General features: G+C 41.3%; 2 protein-coding genes across 4 annotated transcripts in view; one reads left to right on the forward strand and one right to left on the reverse strand.

Annotated features, from left to right (window-relative positions):
• The window catches only part of LOC116381450 (SH3 and cysteine-rich domain-containing protein 2-like), a 23,268-nt gene extending 18,991 nt beyond the window's left edge, over positions 1-4,277 (forward strand). For all 3 annotated transcript variants that reach the window (XM_031843611.1, XM_031843613.1, XM_031843612.1), the window contains 4 exons: positions 74-162; positions 1,067-1,118; positions 2,304-2,441; positions 2,700-4,277. In XM_031843611.1, coding sequence (XP_031699471.1) covers positions 74-162; positions 1,067-1,118; positions 2,304-2,441; positions 2,700-2,798 — 378 coding nt within the window. In that variant the 3' untranslated portion in view covers positions 2,799-4,277. The remainder of the gene's footprint in view (positions 1-73; positions 163-1,066; positions 1,119-2,303; positions 2,442-2,699) is intronic.
• Positions 4,278-14,779: 10,502 nt separating this feature from the next.
• On the reverse strand, positions 14,780-17,000 carry LOC116381433 (60S ribosomal protein L19). The gene is made up of 6 exons (XM_031843586.1): positions 16,935-17,000; positions 15,881-15,978; positions 15,653-15,775; positions 15,327-15,447; positions 15,095-15,205; positions 14,780-14,973 (listed from the first exon to the last, which is right to left on the reverse strand). Exons 1-6 carry the CDS (start codon positions 16,937-16,939, stop codon positions 14,847-14,849), a joined length of 585 nt encoding a protein of 194 aa, XP_031699446.1. The 5' UTR covers positions 16,940-17,000; the 3' UTR covers positions 14,780-14,846.
• Positions 17,001-17,451: the final 451 nt, after the last annotated feature.

The following is a 17,451-nucleotide window of genomic DNA, read 5'->3' on the forward strand; positions in this document are numbered from 1 at the left end:
TGTGTGTGTGTGTGTGTGTGTGTGTGTGTGTGTGTGTGTGTGTGTGTCCTTTGATACTCCCTCTTTTCATCAGACTCCTAAGAAAGTAGAGGTCCACTCCATCCACACATATGTGGCTCTCTACAAGTTCCTGCCTCAGGAGAAGAATGACTTGGAACTACAGTCAGTCCAATTTCTTTGCATACTGTACTGATTGTGTACATGAGAGACATCAGATGAAAAAGGAGGCAGGGTGTACCTGGCCAACATTTACTGACATTCACACACCATCTGCCTCCTCAGCGGGAGTATTGTAGGGGGGTTGCAGGGTTTGTATTGGGAGGAGGAGGGGGGGGGGGGGGGGGGTGCCGGGAGCACGGGAAGGACAAACCACTGCGTTGAGTGTGTGACATGAAAGAAAAAAAAGAGTCTTTGTATGTTAGTAGGTGCAGGAAACTGCTGAGTGTGGTATGACACCCACCACTAATCTGGAGGATGCGTCTGTGCAAGAGGACCGTGCACGAGGTGTTTTGCCACGTGCACGGTCCAGTTTCCTCTGAAAGAAATGATAATGTCACGATGACATTTACAGTACTATGCATAACACATGAAAAATGAGTTAGACTTAGAGTTGAAACATATCAGTGTTGAGTCCTACCTGACTAGAGTAGCCTAATCTTCTAATTTATATATGAGACTCAAATTCAAAACATGATGTAAAAACTGTCAAAATGCTCCTCACGGTTGCTCACTGTGGCACATTACCTGACACGTATTGTCATGTGACTAACATGTTTCTGTTTAAGGAATATTTTAGCTGTATATCTCACTTTTATGCTGAGGTTTAGAAGATTGACACTCTCATGCCTGTTCACTCAGGAAGCTTAGTTTAGCTTAGCATCAAAGACTGTAAATTGTCTCCGGTCGTTATGCTAAGCTGATGTTTGCTGGCTGTAGCTTCCTATTTAGCATACCAACATCAACTCGGCAAGAAAGCATATTTTCCACGAACGTGGTGATAAATGCTTAAAAGACTCTATACAGGTCTTGGCCACAAGCCCTTTGTTTGACGGTGTTTTCCCTCCAGGCCTGGCGACAGAGTTCAAGTCACAGATGACTCCAACGAGGACTGGTGGAAGGTGAGAACAAAAACATTTCTATTCAAATCCACTGTAGTGAATAAAATATTCTCACTACAAATCTCTGCGTTACCTTTGAATAGATACGACAGTAACACACACGCGTGGACTTCAGTTAGCCGGTGGTACAATCGGTGTAAGTTCTGTCATTCAAAGCCGAGTTGATCAGAGACAGTAAGACTAGAGAGATGGTGGATGTGCTGAAAGGACGGCAGGTGTGGGTGTTGGCAGCGCTGCTTATCGTGAAGAGGAAGAAGACCGATTGCAGTCAGTTTTTAATGAGGCATCTGAAGATTCTTACCTTCGCCTACCAAAGGACGAGCAGCTCTGTCACCAGGGGAAAATACAGAGACATCCACTTTAGTAATTAAATAAATAATAAGCAGTGTAACCATATTTCTATAGATTATATTACTGGTGTAAAAAGCCCGGCGACCTGTCTAGGGTGTACCCTGCCTTCGCCCAATATCAGCTGGGATCTACTAAATTTAAAAATAGCAGATATTTAAAGTAAACTTGGATGAATTAACTTTATTATTATAGTATTGAGAGTAATTTCCACCCATGCAAACCCATTAAATTACACTTAATCCCACTCCTGCCATTATCAATGTAAACATGCCTCTGCTAGATGTGGAGGAACCGACATCAGGACACGAGCAAAACAGCTAACTTGGCAACCGGAGGCTTTGCGCGCCTGAGTGCCTGAAGAGAATAGACGGGGATTAGGGCTCCGCACATGCAGATGCTTTTTGGTGTAGTACTGACGTGACTAATTACGGAACAAAAACCATCTTTTTTTTTTCTGGTTGTTAGCTAATTGTGATGTTTTTTTTTAAAATTCCAAAGTGTTACTGTGATAAAAATGCGATGCATATTTTGGCAACCGGCCAAGTAAACAGAAACGGGAAAAAAAAATAATCTAATTGCGTACATGCTCATCCATAGACTGTAGTAGAAGCTGCCTGTGTTGGGTTTGCTGTTTGAGACGTAAACAGGCAGACGATTGAAATAGTAGTTCCTTTGTTTGTCAATGAGGTGGCAAATTGTGGCCTTTTTACAAGACTATAGTCAGCGTCATGCATTTATGTACTGCAAGCAATTAAGAACCTTTTTTTTCCCCATTTTAGCTGAAACAGAAAATATCTATTTATAACCGTATCTGTGATTGGGTGTGTTTAACAGGGGAAAAGCAGAGACAAGGTGGGATTGTTCCCAGCCAACTTTGTGCAGCGGGTCCGCCCCGGTGAGCGCGTGTGGAAGGTCACAGAAGGTTTCCACGGCAACCGAGACAAAGGCCAGATGACTGTGAAAGAGGCCCAGGTGAACACACAATTTTCCTCTCTCTCTCACACACACACACACACACACACACACACACACACATTGGATGCATTTTTTTGTATTATTTATGCAAATTCATGCAGAAAACTGCTGAGATTACAGAGGACAGCATGTTATGGCTTCCAATGCAGCTCACTTTTCGCCTCAGTCCACGAACTCTCTCACATTACTGAATGTCACTTGCTCCTCCTCCTGCTCCATGCTCTCTCCCCCCCCCTCCACACTCTCCCTCTGTAGATCTGTGTGGGGAAGAACGAGGAGATTGACGGTTTCCTCCGGCTGAGCAGCGGGAAGAAGAGAGGCTTGGTCCCTGTGAAGAATCTGCTAGAAATATGATGGCAGCACATTTCTCCTTGACCCTCAGTTCGAAAAAGAAAAGTTTCCTATGACGGAGGTTTACTCAGGAGTGTTTGCCCGACACATCACCTGACCGCCAAACACGCACCCCCACCCCTCCAAAAAGTGGCAGTGACTCTGCAGCTTGAGTGGACGACGAGCCACAAATTAGCTTTTTATTGCAGAAGCTTTTGAGACTTAAAGGAAGGGGTGGCTCCTTCAGAGCTACTTCTCTTGTAGCACAACTTTACTTTGTGTGGTTTTAATCACACTCACAACAGAAATGTAGCATCGTGTTGAAGAGGATAGTGTGCAGGATGTCTGGCTACCTCGCTGGCCATTTCCATTGGTCGTCCCTCTGCGGAAAAGGGGAGAGGACTACCTTACTTTGATGTCAAGGCGCGTCCAAGCCTTGTGAGCGAACTGTCTTCATTTCACTGTTTGTGTAGAGAAAACAAGACGTACGAGATTGTGAAAGAAGCTGTTTCTTATAGTGGCTTGTTTCATAAACTTTAAGAGATTTGGTTCAGTAGATTCAACCGAGGGTATATGTTATGATGATCCATTTTTGTGTGTGCAGACTGCAGCTCACATCGTGCACATGTCTGCCATCGTCTCATGGGTTTATGATTTGCATATGCGTCACTCCTGCTCCGAATAGAAAATGATTCAGGTATTACATTGTGTGTATGTAAAGATCTAAAAAACAGTCTTCTATGCTACATCTTGATCCAAGGAAAATCATAACACACACACACACACACACTGGGATTTTCTATATTTCAAACTGCTCTCCAGTGATTACATTACTGTACATTTGTGCTTTTCACAGCTCCGATGTGACGAATGCGTTGCGTGCACCTCTGGGAGCCTTTTTTTTTCTCAGTAAGCCCTTCAATGACAGTTTAGCTACACACCGATTTTTGTAGCTCACTCTGTCCCATGTAACTCTAAAATCAACCACTAGAATCTGCTTCCTGTCATTACAATGTCAGCGTTGTTTATCTGTATCTAAAGTCCTGTTATATTTGCCGTCATATTATTTTTTGTACTACGACTTGAGGATGGTGTGATATCTCGACTTTCTGATGCTTTCCTCGCAGAGCAGAGCAATGAAATACATTCAGGCTGATGGATAAAATAAACCAAACTCGGTGTTAATTGTCAAAAAAAGTGGTGACGGCTTTTCAAAGGTAGAGTCTCTCTCAGAATGTTATGTTTACATCTTCAGCTGTCTAAAATGTGCTGAATTCTTGCTTAATGGCTAATGTTTCTCCTCATGCGATTACTTTTAAGTAACTCTGACTGTTATTGTTTCTGTTATTTAAGGTCCAAAAGACAAAATCACCACACACCATTTGATTTATTGCTCATTGTAAACCATAAGGTAGTGACAAACTGCCTTTGTTGCAGCAATAACTGTAAATACAGATATGACAGTATTTGTAAATAGCCTTATGAAAATACTATATATATATATATATATATATATATATATATGCACTCTGAATAGCCCTCTGACCAAGAGGTTTGCAGCTATCCACGAGCCAACTAAGGGCATTAATCTCAGTTATAAATTACAGGAGATCATTATTTATTGTCCCACTTACCAATGTATGCATCCCTTTGCTCAATTACCATTCAGCCCTGTCAGCACAAATCTTATCAAATACTATGCACAACAGTTCTAGTCACTCACTTTATTTTGTACTTTGCTTATTTCTTGCGTAGCCACAAACGTGTCTGTATATACCTGTGCTTTTGCAACAATTTGAATTTGGACTCCAGCTTTTACGAAGTGTCCATCTTGGATCAGTCGGCACCGTGCTGATCCTAAACATTACCTTCACTGGCTAGAACCAAGATTGGCTCAGGATCAGTATTACCCAGGTGAATTCCCTGTCTCATCTTAATGCACATTACCAGGCTAGTTCTTTGCATGGCTAGCTGCCCTTTGATCCTCACATCTCTCAATAAAGTCAGACAAACTGTCAGATTGTGTGCTCTTTTATTTGATAAATAATTCACTCCGTTCTGTTCTTTGTGTTGCTCTGTCAAACTGCTTTTTTTTACCTCTTTCGTCCATAACATGTCTTCATTCAGACTAGAGGAAAGGTTTTACTACACATTTTCTATTAGCGTCTGCGGTTTTTATATTTTAAATTGACCACAACATTAGATAATGCCTCATTTACATTTTACACATTACATAGTTTTTTGCTTATACTCTGAGCCAGAAATCTCAACTTCAGTAACACTTACACCAAGTTTTCTGGCATCATTCCCATCTGTATTCTGAAGATTTGTTATTGAGGGGTTTGTTCATTTTATGTATGGCTGTTGACAGTATTTTCTGATTTAGGCAGTGAAACAAAGATATATCTAAAATCACTTCTTGAAAAATATTTGAATAATAATACTCATAATAAACAAGTGAAGTACTTGAGTAAATACTGGGTAGCATGTGTGTACTATTTTTTTTTTTTTTTTTTTACTCCAGTCAAGATCCCTCATATGGTCAAACTATGTCCTGTCCAGGCACTGGCCTTGATTGACACTAATCAGACTTCGTCCCGGGCATCAATTACTAATGCTGTCGAGCACACTTCTTCATGAGTTGATGTGATAAATTGCAGCAGGATTGGGCCTCATATTTCACTGTGTTTAATCAGGTTGTTGAAGACATGAACCTAAACAGTGACCTCACAGTGAAGGACACTCTATTCCTACCACAGGTATTGTTTACCATGTTGACAATTTTAGTTTGGCATGCTAACATCTGCTATAATGACACGAGTATCATAAGTACGTATGAATTTGGTCCTATGTATTGGGAAACATTTTGACCTGATGTGGTAATCGGTGTCTCTGCCAAATTTCATGGCAATCCATTCAATAGCTGTTGAGATATTTCAGCCCAAAGAGGTGGACTGACGTTTCCAGCCATAGAGCTGCTGGCATGACTAAAACACTATAAAGAAAAAAACATTTAAATGGTCCTTTTTTTCATCCTTGCACTTTTTCCTGTTAGACACAAAAAAAGCACAAATTTACAGCTGAACGTCTGCACTTTCACCTCATATTCAATGTGTTATTTCCCACCTAGATTCATAATTTGAATCCCAACAGAAAATATCTCCCTTCATGGCCACAGAAATACACTGAGATCTTTCATGTGACATGACAGTGCAGAGCCTGAGAGGACTCCTTGTTCTTAATGACCATAAATAATGTGATTAACTCCCAATAAAATGAATTGGCAACGGAGAAGCTGCTGGCAGGCCATAGACTAAGCTGGCAAAGAGAGTGTGTGTGTGTGTGTGTGTCTGTGTGTGTGTGTGTGTGTGTGTGTGTGTGTGTGTGTGTGTGTGTGTGTGTGTGTGTGTGTGTGTGTGTCCCTGCTGTGGTGTGAGGAACATTTCTCAAATCATGACCCAGTTCTGTTATCAAATTGGATCAAATGTGATTTTCATCTCTGTAGAGAGAGAGAAAGAGAGAGGGAGACATGTGTGCAACTGGCAGAACATCTATCTTCTCTTAAGTTTCATAAAATTGCTGACTTTGGTGCTCAAGATGGCATGGTGCTCTCCACTTACTGTACCACTGAGCTCTCTTTTTGTCTCTCTCTGTTTCATGACTATGAGCAGAGGAGGTTGAAATCCTTCCCTCAAAGTCTCTGTTTCGTTCTCTAACAGCAGCAGCAATAAGCAGAGAATGTAAGGCTGAGTGTCTGTCTCTCCCTCAGCAAATCATTTTTACTCTTGTGAGTATCAAAGAGGCTGGTCCGGAGCGCATCACGCCGGCTGCAGAAAACGAAGTAAAATGGCTCATTAAATGTGTGAGTTGTTGCACTGTCATCTCCTGCCTATACTCTTCACAGTCAGTTCTTTGCACTGTTAGAACATGGGCTTCAGCTGCATCACAGACTCGCAGTAGGGGTGATGATTGCAGCACAAGGGCGTCGACAAGGAGCAGGAATATAGCAACAATGCAAATTCAAATGCAAAATCCGTGCCAAAAATAGCACTTGATTATATAGGCAGGCAGAAGGATCAGCAAAGCACTGTCAGAGAGAAATAAAGCTTTCCGCTGCTTGGCAGACGTGGAGAAAAAAAACCCCACCTTACAGACCCCAGCATCAAACACACGCAAATAAAAAATAATCCCTCACTTCCTCTTACTGTCTGTTTAATTCAGTGTATGTGAGAGGATATTACACACAATTCTATATAAGGGTAGAAGACGGTAAATCCAACATACACTCTCATTTTTCCTCTTTTTTCACCAGCTAGTCATAAACTTTGTCTGACTGGCATATGGTCTGAGTAGGTAGCATACACGCTTTGTGCTTTTAGAGCTTTGCTGAACATAGCTGAGCCGTGAGACTGAAACCAACTAGTCAGATTCTGCCTGTCTCTCCCTGGAGCCACACTCCCCCAAAACCCGTGTATTTCCATTCTCTACCTGTCCACCAGATGCCCTCACACTTGCCCTAGAGTCATAACCTTCTCTGCACACCTGCTCACCTGTTTCCACCTTTCCTCATCAGCCCTCCAGTGTATCAACGGCCTATTCCTGTTCCCCTCCATTTCATCAAAGCTGCACTGCTGCTTTGTTGTCTTATGTTTTTGCTTTTGAGCTTCTGTTACCTGAACCTTACCCTACACCTGCCTATACCTGGGTCTGTACCTGCCGAAATAAATGGGAAAGAAAAACAAGTCAATGGATTCGACTGATGGTTGCAAGTCAATTTCCAAACCAGAGGAAATATTATCATTTCTTAAATCAGACGACTTGGGTGACTCAGGCTATCAACACTCCAGCTGTAACCGTTGATGACCATACCTGAATTCTGGTGTTATTTTTCCTCCTCCCCGTCTTATGTTGTCACCATCCTCAGGTTCCAGTCGTGTTTACATTCTTCCACACTGCCAGCCAACTGGACCATCAAAAAATGAAGACGGTACACAGAGATGGCATGTTTAATGCATGGTCTCATCTCCTGCCTCTGAGGCTTACCTCCGCTTCCTCAGTATGCTGCTTGCACAAACACGACATCAGTGACAGGAATGAGCGCCATGCGGCAGAGTCCAGAGGTAGAAGATGGTACGCCGAGTTCCATGGCTTTCGAGTCTGAATGGTGAAAAGTTAGCGTATATCCTCCGAGTTGATCTTAGAGGTTGAGCGGAGAAAATAGGCCCCAGGATTGAAACATGAAAGCTGCAAGCATGCTACACTGGGAATTTCAGATTTGAGGAATCGCATATGCTTCGTTGCTTCTATAGATAGAGTATTTTAGGGGAGGCCCTGGGCGATTTGCTGTTTATTCTCACACACAATAAAAAGAGATCAAGAGAGTTTTATTCATGACGATGGATGAGCTTCAAACCACTGTCCCCTGAACAGTTTCCAAAATCATCTTTCCATCTTAAAAGCATTGTCTTATAGATAAAACATTTATGAAAAGAGTGGCATTGTAGAATACACTGAAGAGCTCTGCAGGATGAAACAACCTTAAGGTAATAACTGGGTAAAAGTATGCATATGTATATTAATGAGTACATCAGAAAGAAATATTTGACACTTTCAGAAAAAACGTTTTGATCTATTTAAAATAACTATTACCAGCCTTATTCTATTTCGCCCATAAATTGTAATTTGTAATTGTATATCTCTTTGACAAATGTGTTTGTGTGTTGCTGCCGAATTAACTCTTTAGCAAACACAATCAGACGGTTCCTGCACTATATCCAGCATTACTGTAATTATTAGAGAAATCTGCGGATGCTTTTGATATTGTTCACAGCCGGTATCCAGTCCCAGAAATCAAACTAATTTTAAAAATGACCCTTTAAATCATGTGATTGATGGAATTGCTGCTTTGTCATCCTACAAGGTCGTCTTTGAAGTGATTTTCCACCAGTGCTTGGATTAATGTTATTTTGGTTTGATTGCTCCTGAGCAGCAATCATAACATCAAGCGCCTCTTTTACTCACATAAGTACAAAAACATAAGCTAACAGTATTTATCCCACAAATTAGAGCCTCCAACCTTGAAGTGACCCTCTCCGGCTCATGTGGTGAACATGCTGAACAAAGCGTGTCAGTATCATAAATCCCACAGGCTTTTTGTTGAGCACCACTCGAGTCTTTTCCCCTCTGGTGGACATGGGCAGGAGGGGTAAAGCTAACGCTCCTGCATGAAAAGGTACTGCCCCCTCAGATGCAATCACTTCCACTTAATGAGAGGCTATATACTTCCTTCCTTACCTTCTTTGGCCTCAGACATGACGTGTGCTTCCTGTGAGGTCATTTACTTCCTTAATGCGTTGATCCCGGTTCCCAAGAAATCCTCCATCACAGGATTAACTGACTACAGGCCCGTCGCCCTGACGTCTGTGGTCATGAAATCCTTTGAGAAACTGGTGTTGACCCATCTGAAGGACACCACAGGGCCCCTGCTGGACCCCCTGCAGTTTGCCTACCGGGCAAACAGGTCGGTGGATGATGCAGTCAGTATGGGACTGCACTACATTGATATATTTTTTTCTTGTTTATTGTAATATAGTGTATGTACATTGAGAGCGGAGAGGAAACTGGAGACAAATTCCATGTATGTGTACGCATACATTTGATTCTGATTTGCCTTACGATCGCACAATATCTATTTTGATTTGTTAACATCTATTTTGATTTGTTAATCTCTCTTTGCAGAGCTAAAACCACGGAGACTGAGGCAACCAAAGAACTCTGCTCTGCAGTAATGGAACCTGCGCTGCTTCTCCTTCTGTGCTAATATCCGTTAAGTCAAGTCCAGTGCATTCGTATCCAACAGTAACTGTCCCCGTTCCTTATCCTGATAAACTGAGGTGAATGTCTACACAGGAAGTTGCCCTGTAAGCCAGATGGCTGTTTCATGGGTTATCACAGATGTTGCTCTGAATTAAGCCCATGACACTGTTATGAAAGCATAAACACTAAGTTCCACTCTTGCAGATCCAGCCCACCTCCACACCTGCTCTCCGTGCTTTGCTCTGCAGCATTTCACTCAACACACCCCTTCATCAGTACTGACCACTTGTGTTTTTCGACATCATCCTTAACCTTTCGCAATTATTATTAATTAGCTTTGATGTTGTTGTCGGCCTCTCAGTTCGGCCACAAAATGGAAATCAAGGATGGTCAAGCAGCATTAGGATCAAGGGACATGAGGACGCAGCTCTTATGAGGAGTGTTGTTGATTTAGGCTGTATATGTTTCCCAACCTGCTTTTATTCAGATCAAGAAGGATCAAAAGTTGGTTTGCTTTAGTGTTAATGCTTGTTAATGACTGCAAGACCTCTGCAGACTAAGCTGATCCTTTGCATTAGTAATGCTGTCTAAAGACAGTTTATATCTGTCTAATTATTAGGTAAACACACTCTTTTTGACACTGAGTGTCCTGGTTTGCTAGTTACTTCCTGCTTTGTAGTTACAGATTTACTCCATCTGGCACACGGTACATTGCCACCCTCTGAGAACGATATATATATATAGCATAAAGCCAACGTAATCATGATTGTGAAAACATCCTATGTAGGCTATGTTGACCTACAAACGCAGAGCATAGGAGATCTTAAGACCAAACAGAAGGTCTTTGCTCTCAGATCTTTTTCTATGCATTTCCTCTCAGGCGAACATGAGCGAAGAGTGTGCTGCCATAGGTCCTCTTTAACGCCTCGCCTCCCCACCCTGGGCCCTCCCTGCCCCTTAAATGGTTTCCCGATCCTGCACGCTCTGAAATCTTGAAAGCAAACTTCAAAATCCGTTAAGTCGCTGAGAAAAGGACTTGAAATCCACTGAACAGGTTTTCTTTGCACTCTCCCCGCGGCTCACACGGTGCATTTGTGGATCTGAAGATATTAATTTTTCAGCTACTCCGCCTAAGCTCTCTGCCCATATATAAATATATATAAACGCAGACACACTTCACATTCAAGCAGTCTATTGTTTTCCATTTACTATTGGCTCAATTCAGTCCAGCCCTCAATTTAGTCATAACTTACAAAGGACCCTTTAAGTGTCCTGTCCCGGTATGAAGAGGACAGGCTAAACTAATCTATTCAATTTGAAGTGTGTCGCAGACTTTGGGGTTTTTTGTGCCTTCAAGGTGCAGGGATTAGAGGATAATTGGGGCTGTTGTGTTTTGCTAAAGATGTTTTGCTTGCTACCAGCTGAAGCTATACTTTTTCCTACTCGCTGCCCGACTCAACGACTCTGTGATGACAGATAGAAAAGATGAAAAATGCAAACGATATTCAGCATACTGAAGAATCAGCAAGACGGGGAAATAGTTGGTAATAAGTCTCGCCGTGCTTGGTATCTTTTCACAAAGATAAATGCAAGCTTCTTTTAGAGAGCGTAGAGGACGGAAAGCAAAACAGCGGAAAGATGAAGACGGAGTGAAATACTGAAATTACCTTTTGATCTTTCGAAATGTTCAGAACATCCTGTACAAAACAAAGTTCTTGACAATTATTCCTTTTTTTACCCTTGACCCTGCTGCCACATCATCATCCTGAACTTCAGCTCTGAGCTTTTCTTCAGCCCTCACTCACATCCCCTTCTCTCCTCAGAGGCTTGTTTTTCTTTTCATCCTTTCCATCTGCTCATGTGTCTAACTGCATCGGATTGTTGCTTCTATTATAGTGTGTGTATAAATGTGCTCGATTTTTCCGTTTACATGCACCGTCACTGTGAGGAGGGATGCTCTTGGGTGTTGCTTATTGCTAGAGAAGAAAAATCAAAGTAAACGTTTTAACTCCTTCTGCATTTTTCAACCAAAACATTGACGATATTAATTAAATTTCACACACTTCTTGCGAAAAGTGAGAAAATGATTCATCGTGCAGCAGAAAACTGATTTTTAATCATAATTGACTCGTTTAATATTAAATGAAGCATTTAGTTTAGGCTCACTGCTGTATCTGCCACTGCATATAGCTGTATTGATTCAATTTGCTCGGCGAAGCTCTGTTTGCTCTCACTGTACGCTGTGACAGCACATTTCCAATTCATAACTGACAACTATATTTGTACCACTTTAACAGTCTCTCAGGAGTGAAATGAAAATGTTAAATGAGACACCTCGGCAGAGACAGAAGGCGGAGGCCTGCACAGCAGAGCCATGCCATGTCAATCTGACTGGTTTAAATGGTACAAGAGAACAAAAAAGCAATGACAATGAGGTTGAGTGAGATGTCTTGTGACCAGAAAGCTGCCACTTTTCAAACACTGATCTGACACAAGATCATTACCAATGCCCTTGTTTGTGCCGGCACACACAAGATATGCCATTTCCTTGATTTCACTTGTCTTTCAGTTGTCTGGGTGGTGAGCATCTAAGCACGAGACCTGGTTTTAAGACGCTGGCGCACATATAGGATCTCACAGCGCTGTCTGTCTGATGGATCTGTGATCTGTATCATTACACGCTATTAATCCCTTGAAAAAGAAACACGAGAGAACATTGTGAATCCTTCCCATGCTTTATGATATATTTCCCCAGATATAAACCAAGCAATTAGGTAGTAGACGCGAGGAGAGAGAAAATAAAAAATAGGCGAATGGTGTGAGGGTAGTGTCGTTTTATAAGCAGGTGACTGTGTCAGGTTAGGGTTACAGCTGGATCCCATGCACATTAAACTTGACATTTATCAACCCACCCTCAAGGACCCTCCATAAAGGTCTCTTGAAACCTACGATGGCCAACAGTTCATTATACCACCATAGAGATAAAGCTCAATGCAAACTGCCAAGCGCAGGGTAAAGATTTGACACATCAACTGTTTTTATATTTAAAAAAGAACCTTCTATAATTACTTTAATCTTCTAATCTCAAATGTTTTTGAAGATCTCCTGAACTCGTTAGTGTTCTCCATTTGTTTTGCCCGGGTTGGAGGCCAACTGTAATAAAGAGAGCTGCTTCATTTCATCTCGCATTCCTCTCCTTATCTAATCTCATTAAGGCTCACGCTTCAGCAAGTAGGAGTGCCTCCTGGTAATGAAGAAATACATTAACTGAGCTACAAAATGGCCTCGCTGCACAAAGCCTGCTTCCTCCGTCAGCAATCCCTGTGGCTTCTTTCTGGAGATCTGACATTTGTCTGTATGTCTGAGCATTTTAGTAACACTATGGTTTAGCTAACAGTTTAGTAAACGTACAGTTAGGGTTGCATTTTTTGATAAAAGTATGGTTAAACTATGACGTATCAGAATACCAAGGTAAGCGGATGCATTATGCTGTGTAAGCCTTCATTCCAGCTCCTCAAGGCCTTTTAAACATGAGGGTGTTTTCACTGCAGCCTCTAAAGCTTGGGTGTCTCATTGTTTATGCGTGATGGTGCATGATAAGAGCAGAGGATACTACAAACCAGATTTAAAACAAGTTAAACATCTGCCAGTGAGCAGGAAGTGAACTCTCTGGGGCAAGTTCTGGGAGAAAATGTAAGAGGGTCAACACTTGACTTCTTAGTCCAAAAGCCTAAAAAGTTGTGAATTATTTATTTCTAGATTCCCGACTAGAGTATGTCATTGATATATCCTTCCATCCATAGGAAAAATTAATTGAAAGTCAAACACCGGTGCCACACACATAAGATCCTGCTGAATAACATCTGCTTTGAATCCACCTGAGGAGCATCCCGGAGGTCTTTCTTAGAAACACAGACAGACGCAGCTGCCCGTCTGTCCTGGTTAGCGACTGCTGCGTCTGCAAACACTTCAGTCATTCCTTCTCAAGGGAGCAAGCAAGAAGGAATCCATCAAGGCCCGAGCAGGAAGTAGAAATGACTTGACTGGAACGTCAGCAGCTGAGGTCTAATGTGGCTGCGAGTGGTTGTAAGCTGGAGCGTGGCCAGCGTTTGTACGAACTTGTGATACAGTTGTTTGTGACTTGCCTTCAGAGAAAATAATTAACTCCTGCATAATTTATTCATAAAACTAAGTAGTTTATCATTGTTTGGGTTCATCTATATGAACAAACAGCGGTATCTAATTGTCCACACTGAAAAGTCAAAAGTCTGTTGTGTTCTCCATCCGTCTCTGAAGTTTTGCACCAATGTCAACTGCAATCAAAAGGAGCTGAATTCATAGTGACTGATTGAAAATGATTGCTCACAGTTAGTTGTAAATTGATAAGTCATGGATGAAATGATCATCACCGACACATTAAGACTGGCAACCAAACACACACAGGCAGAGGGCGACCTAGAATGTGTCGAGGCATTTAAAAAAGAAAAAGCATTTGGACAATTCCTGTTTGACACACACACGTAACACATCATGCATAAAAATGCTGCAGCACTTTGTTCAATCAATTATGTAGGAGCTATTAATTTGATGTTCGTATTTAGTTATTTTATTTAGTAGTAGTATCGTTTAATTATTCTAGATGTTTGCTTATTTAGGTTAGATTTTTGAATATATATTTAGGTAGCTTTTTCTGTGCAGATATTGCAATAAAATGACTTGCGCTATATGGAAACTGCCTGTTTTTGAGTCTTACATCAGTCTGCTGTAATTGAACTAAAATGTGATTGAATATTGTGGATTAAACCGATTCAGCCTCTGGGATGAGTAGCAAAATAGATGGTGTGAGCCACTATTTAATCTGCAGCTATATTTTAGTGTTTTAAACATCTGGATGATTGCAATGAATGAAGATGTCTGATGTAGAGAACAACTTGATACTGGTGCTCTGCTGCCACTTGCTGGACTGTTGAGAACACAAAAATGCAGAATAGTCTTTTCTTAACTTAAGCCATATGAACACAATGATCATACTATGTATGCATGTCATTCTGGAAAAAAAAAAAAATGTTTTATAATAAGTCAACAATTACTGCTTTGAAGTAATCACTTGCTCCTGAACTTTACTTTGTGTCTCCCAACATGAACTCATATTTAACACCAAAACCGGCAGACAATAACCAAACTGACAATGACACTTTTATCCAAATTTATTAGCAAGAAAAGTAGAATCCGACAAGAAAAACTTTCGATCTAAATTCACTTCTTTGCAGTTTCGTCCTCCTTGGCGAAGGCCTTGATCATCTCTTCTTTTTTGGCCAAGAGACGCTCTTCTCTGCGCTTGCGGGCCTCCTTTGTCTTTGAACGACGAGCCTCAGCCTGGTCACTGGAGGGTAAAAGAAGGAGGAGACAGAAGAGAATTTAGTTGACAGCAACACCTTGAGCTAATGGAAAAGTGTCGTACATGGACACTTCTAGAAAAAAAACAACGAAAAAGAGCAACTTACCATAACAGCTTCTTGCGAGCCTTATCTGCCTTCAGCTTGTGGATGTGCTCCATCAGGATGCGTTTGTTCTTGAAGACATTACCCTTGGCCCTCAGATAGAGACTGTGGTACCTGGAGGAAACAGAAATAAAATACCTCAGGAGCGTCTCAAAGTAAGATGCCTCTTCCTGGAGTAGGAGTTTAAACTACACTGGCATATTCACCAGCAATGAGCGCTGAGATTCACACTTACATGTGCCTGTCAATTTTCTTGGACTCCCTGTAGCGACGAAGAAGACGACGCAGGATTCTCATGCGGCGCATCCAGGAAAGCTTCTCTGGCATACGAGCATTGGCTGTACCCTTTCTCTTACCTGGGCAGGAGGAAAATTAATTATACGTTATCATGAAATCTATAAAATGGCAGTGTGTCAAATTGTCTTCATATCAAAACCAAACAACTGCCATTTGCAGGATTCCATACGGTTTACAATTTCATGCTTTTTCCTCAAAATAAACTTGGGAAATTAAAGTGATGCGTGTGAACAAAATGAGGAAAAGGAGATGGACGTTACCCACCATAACCCATGTGACGCCCCTTGCGGCGTGCCAACGTGTTCTTGCGGCAGCGCGCACGGGAATGAACCGTCACAGGCTTTCTGATGATCAGTCCATCCTTCACCAGTTTTCGGATCTGCTGGCCTGTGGTACAAATAAAATGCAATAAAGGTGCTGGCCTATGAAGCTCACACCACACAAATCTACAGAGGACAGATAGAGCTCTCCAATGCAAAGTAAATAACTCACGAGAATTGGCATTGGCAATCTCATTGGTCTCATTTGGGTCCAACCACACCTTCTTCTTGCCACAGCGCAAAACGCTGGACGCCAAGCGCTTCTGGAGCCTGGAGCATGTTGGCATATTAGTTTTGCAGGATATCAGACGCATACAGTGCTAAGGGGCCTTTAGGATTAACTATGAATTTAAACTCAAACAACTCTTAGCATTGATGTCTATTTGATCTTGTATTGACTGAAATTACCAATCGAGAAATAATAGGCCACCTTAGGTATATTACATTTAATAGCTCAATACTTTATTAACCCTGTTACTGCTAGTAAAAGTGAACTTTTCTAAACCTGGATTACAAATAGAAGCACATACAAAAAAAAAAAAAAAAAGAATCAAACAAGATACACACAAAACACAAGTATTCTCATAATTCCCAAATCAAGGTATAAAGTACTTCTACCGTAAAACAGTTGTTTAGTGACCAAACACTACCACCTGTGTCACTGTGCTTATGGAATAAAGATGAATCTGACCACAACAGTCTATACTCATCTAATTTTATCATAGAGAGACGGTTCTTTTCTTCTTTTTTACTAAGAACACATTGAAAAGTGACTTGACCAAACCAACAGGTTCAAACTGGTTTAATAAAGAAAAAGAGCACCAATTGATCAGCTGCCAGCTACTCGCGTGCACGCCACCGATAGGAAAAGAGCACCCATCCTAAAATGTGTTGTATAATGGCTCGTTTACTTAATTTCACAGACACCATTGATCGGATAGTTCGAATATCATTGACACAGACGCTAAATACTTGCACTGTTGCGTGCTGATCAGCCGCTAAGACTCTGTGGTGTTTCAGTAACATGTAGTAGTTATGCGGCTAACTTAGCTCACCAACGTAGGCCCCATGCTAACGCTACGTGCATTCTGGTAGAAATAAGAGACTTTACTCATGTCGAACATCATTAAAGTCTATCAACTGGTCTTAAATAACACAGGCAACCACCCTATTAAATGTTTACATAGAATAAATACACGTATTTCAATGTCAAATGTCCTGCTTACCTCATGGCTGCTACTAGCTTGGAAGAAACGAAGGAAATAGGACGAGCTAGTCCATACCATTTTAAATGTCGTCATGGGTCACCCAACTGCGGCTAATTGTCAGAAAACCGTAAATATAGCTAAATATTCGGTAGTTATAGTAATTTGACCAAAGTTATTTTAAAAGTGGGACATTTAATGTCGTATATATAGTTAATATACATTTAAAGTGACACTAAGTGCAGTTATCGTTCCCCCCTGATCATAGCACAAGTGGTACGCTCCAATAAAATATATTAAAAATATCCAACCACTAGAGGGCGCACTACATCCATGTTTTTCTAATTTATAAAACGTTTATTCTTTGTGCAAATGTAATTTGCTGTACATGCTTATGTGATATTTTTTAAGTGTAGAATAGTATAGTATAGTACTTGAAGGGTCGCAGCCTGTTTTATATTATCTATGCTTGCAGGTAGTTTATAGGTTGCAGCTGATAAAATGAATGAATGGTGGGAAACAAATGCATAGTGATCAC

The sequence above is a fragment of the Anarrhichthys ocellatus genome, unplaced genomic scaffold, assembly GCF_004355925.1.
Source record: "Anarrhichthys ocellatus isolate YVR2014 unplaced genomic scaffold, GSC_Weel_1.0 scaffold4, whole genome shotgun sequence".
Taxonomy (NCBI): Eukaryota; Metazoa; Chordata; class Actinopteri; order Perciformes; family Anarhichadidae; genus Anarrhichthys; species Anarrhichthys ocellatus.

Coding starts and splice junctions, on each gene's coding strand:
- LOC116381433 (XM_031843586.1), bottom strand. Junction 15,776..15,880: donor GATTGCCAATGCCAATTCTC/GTGAGTTATTTA, acceptor TTTGTACCACAG/GCCAGCAGATCCGAAAACTG. Junction 14,974..15,094: donor GCTCGCAAGAAGCTGTTATG/GTAAGTTGCTCT, acceptor TTTACCCTCCAG/TGACCAGGCTGAGGCTCGTC.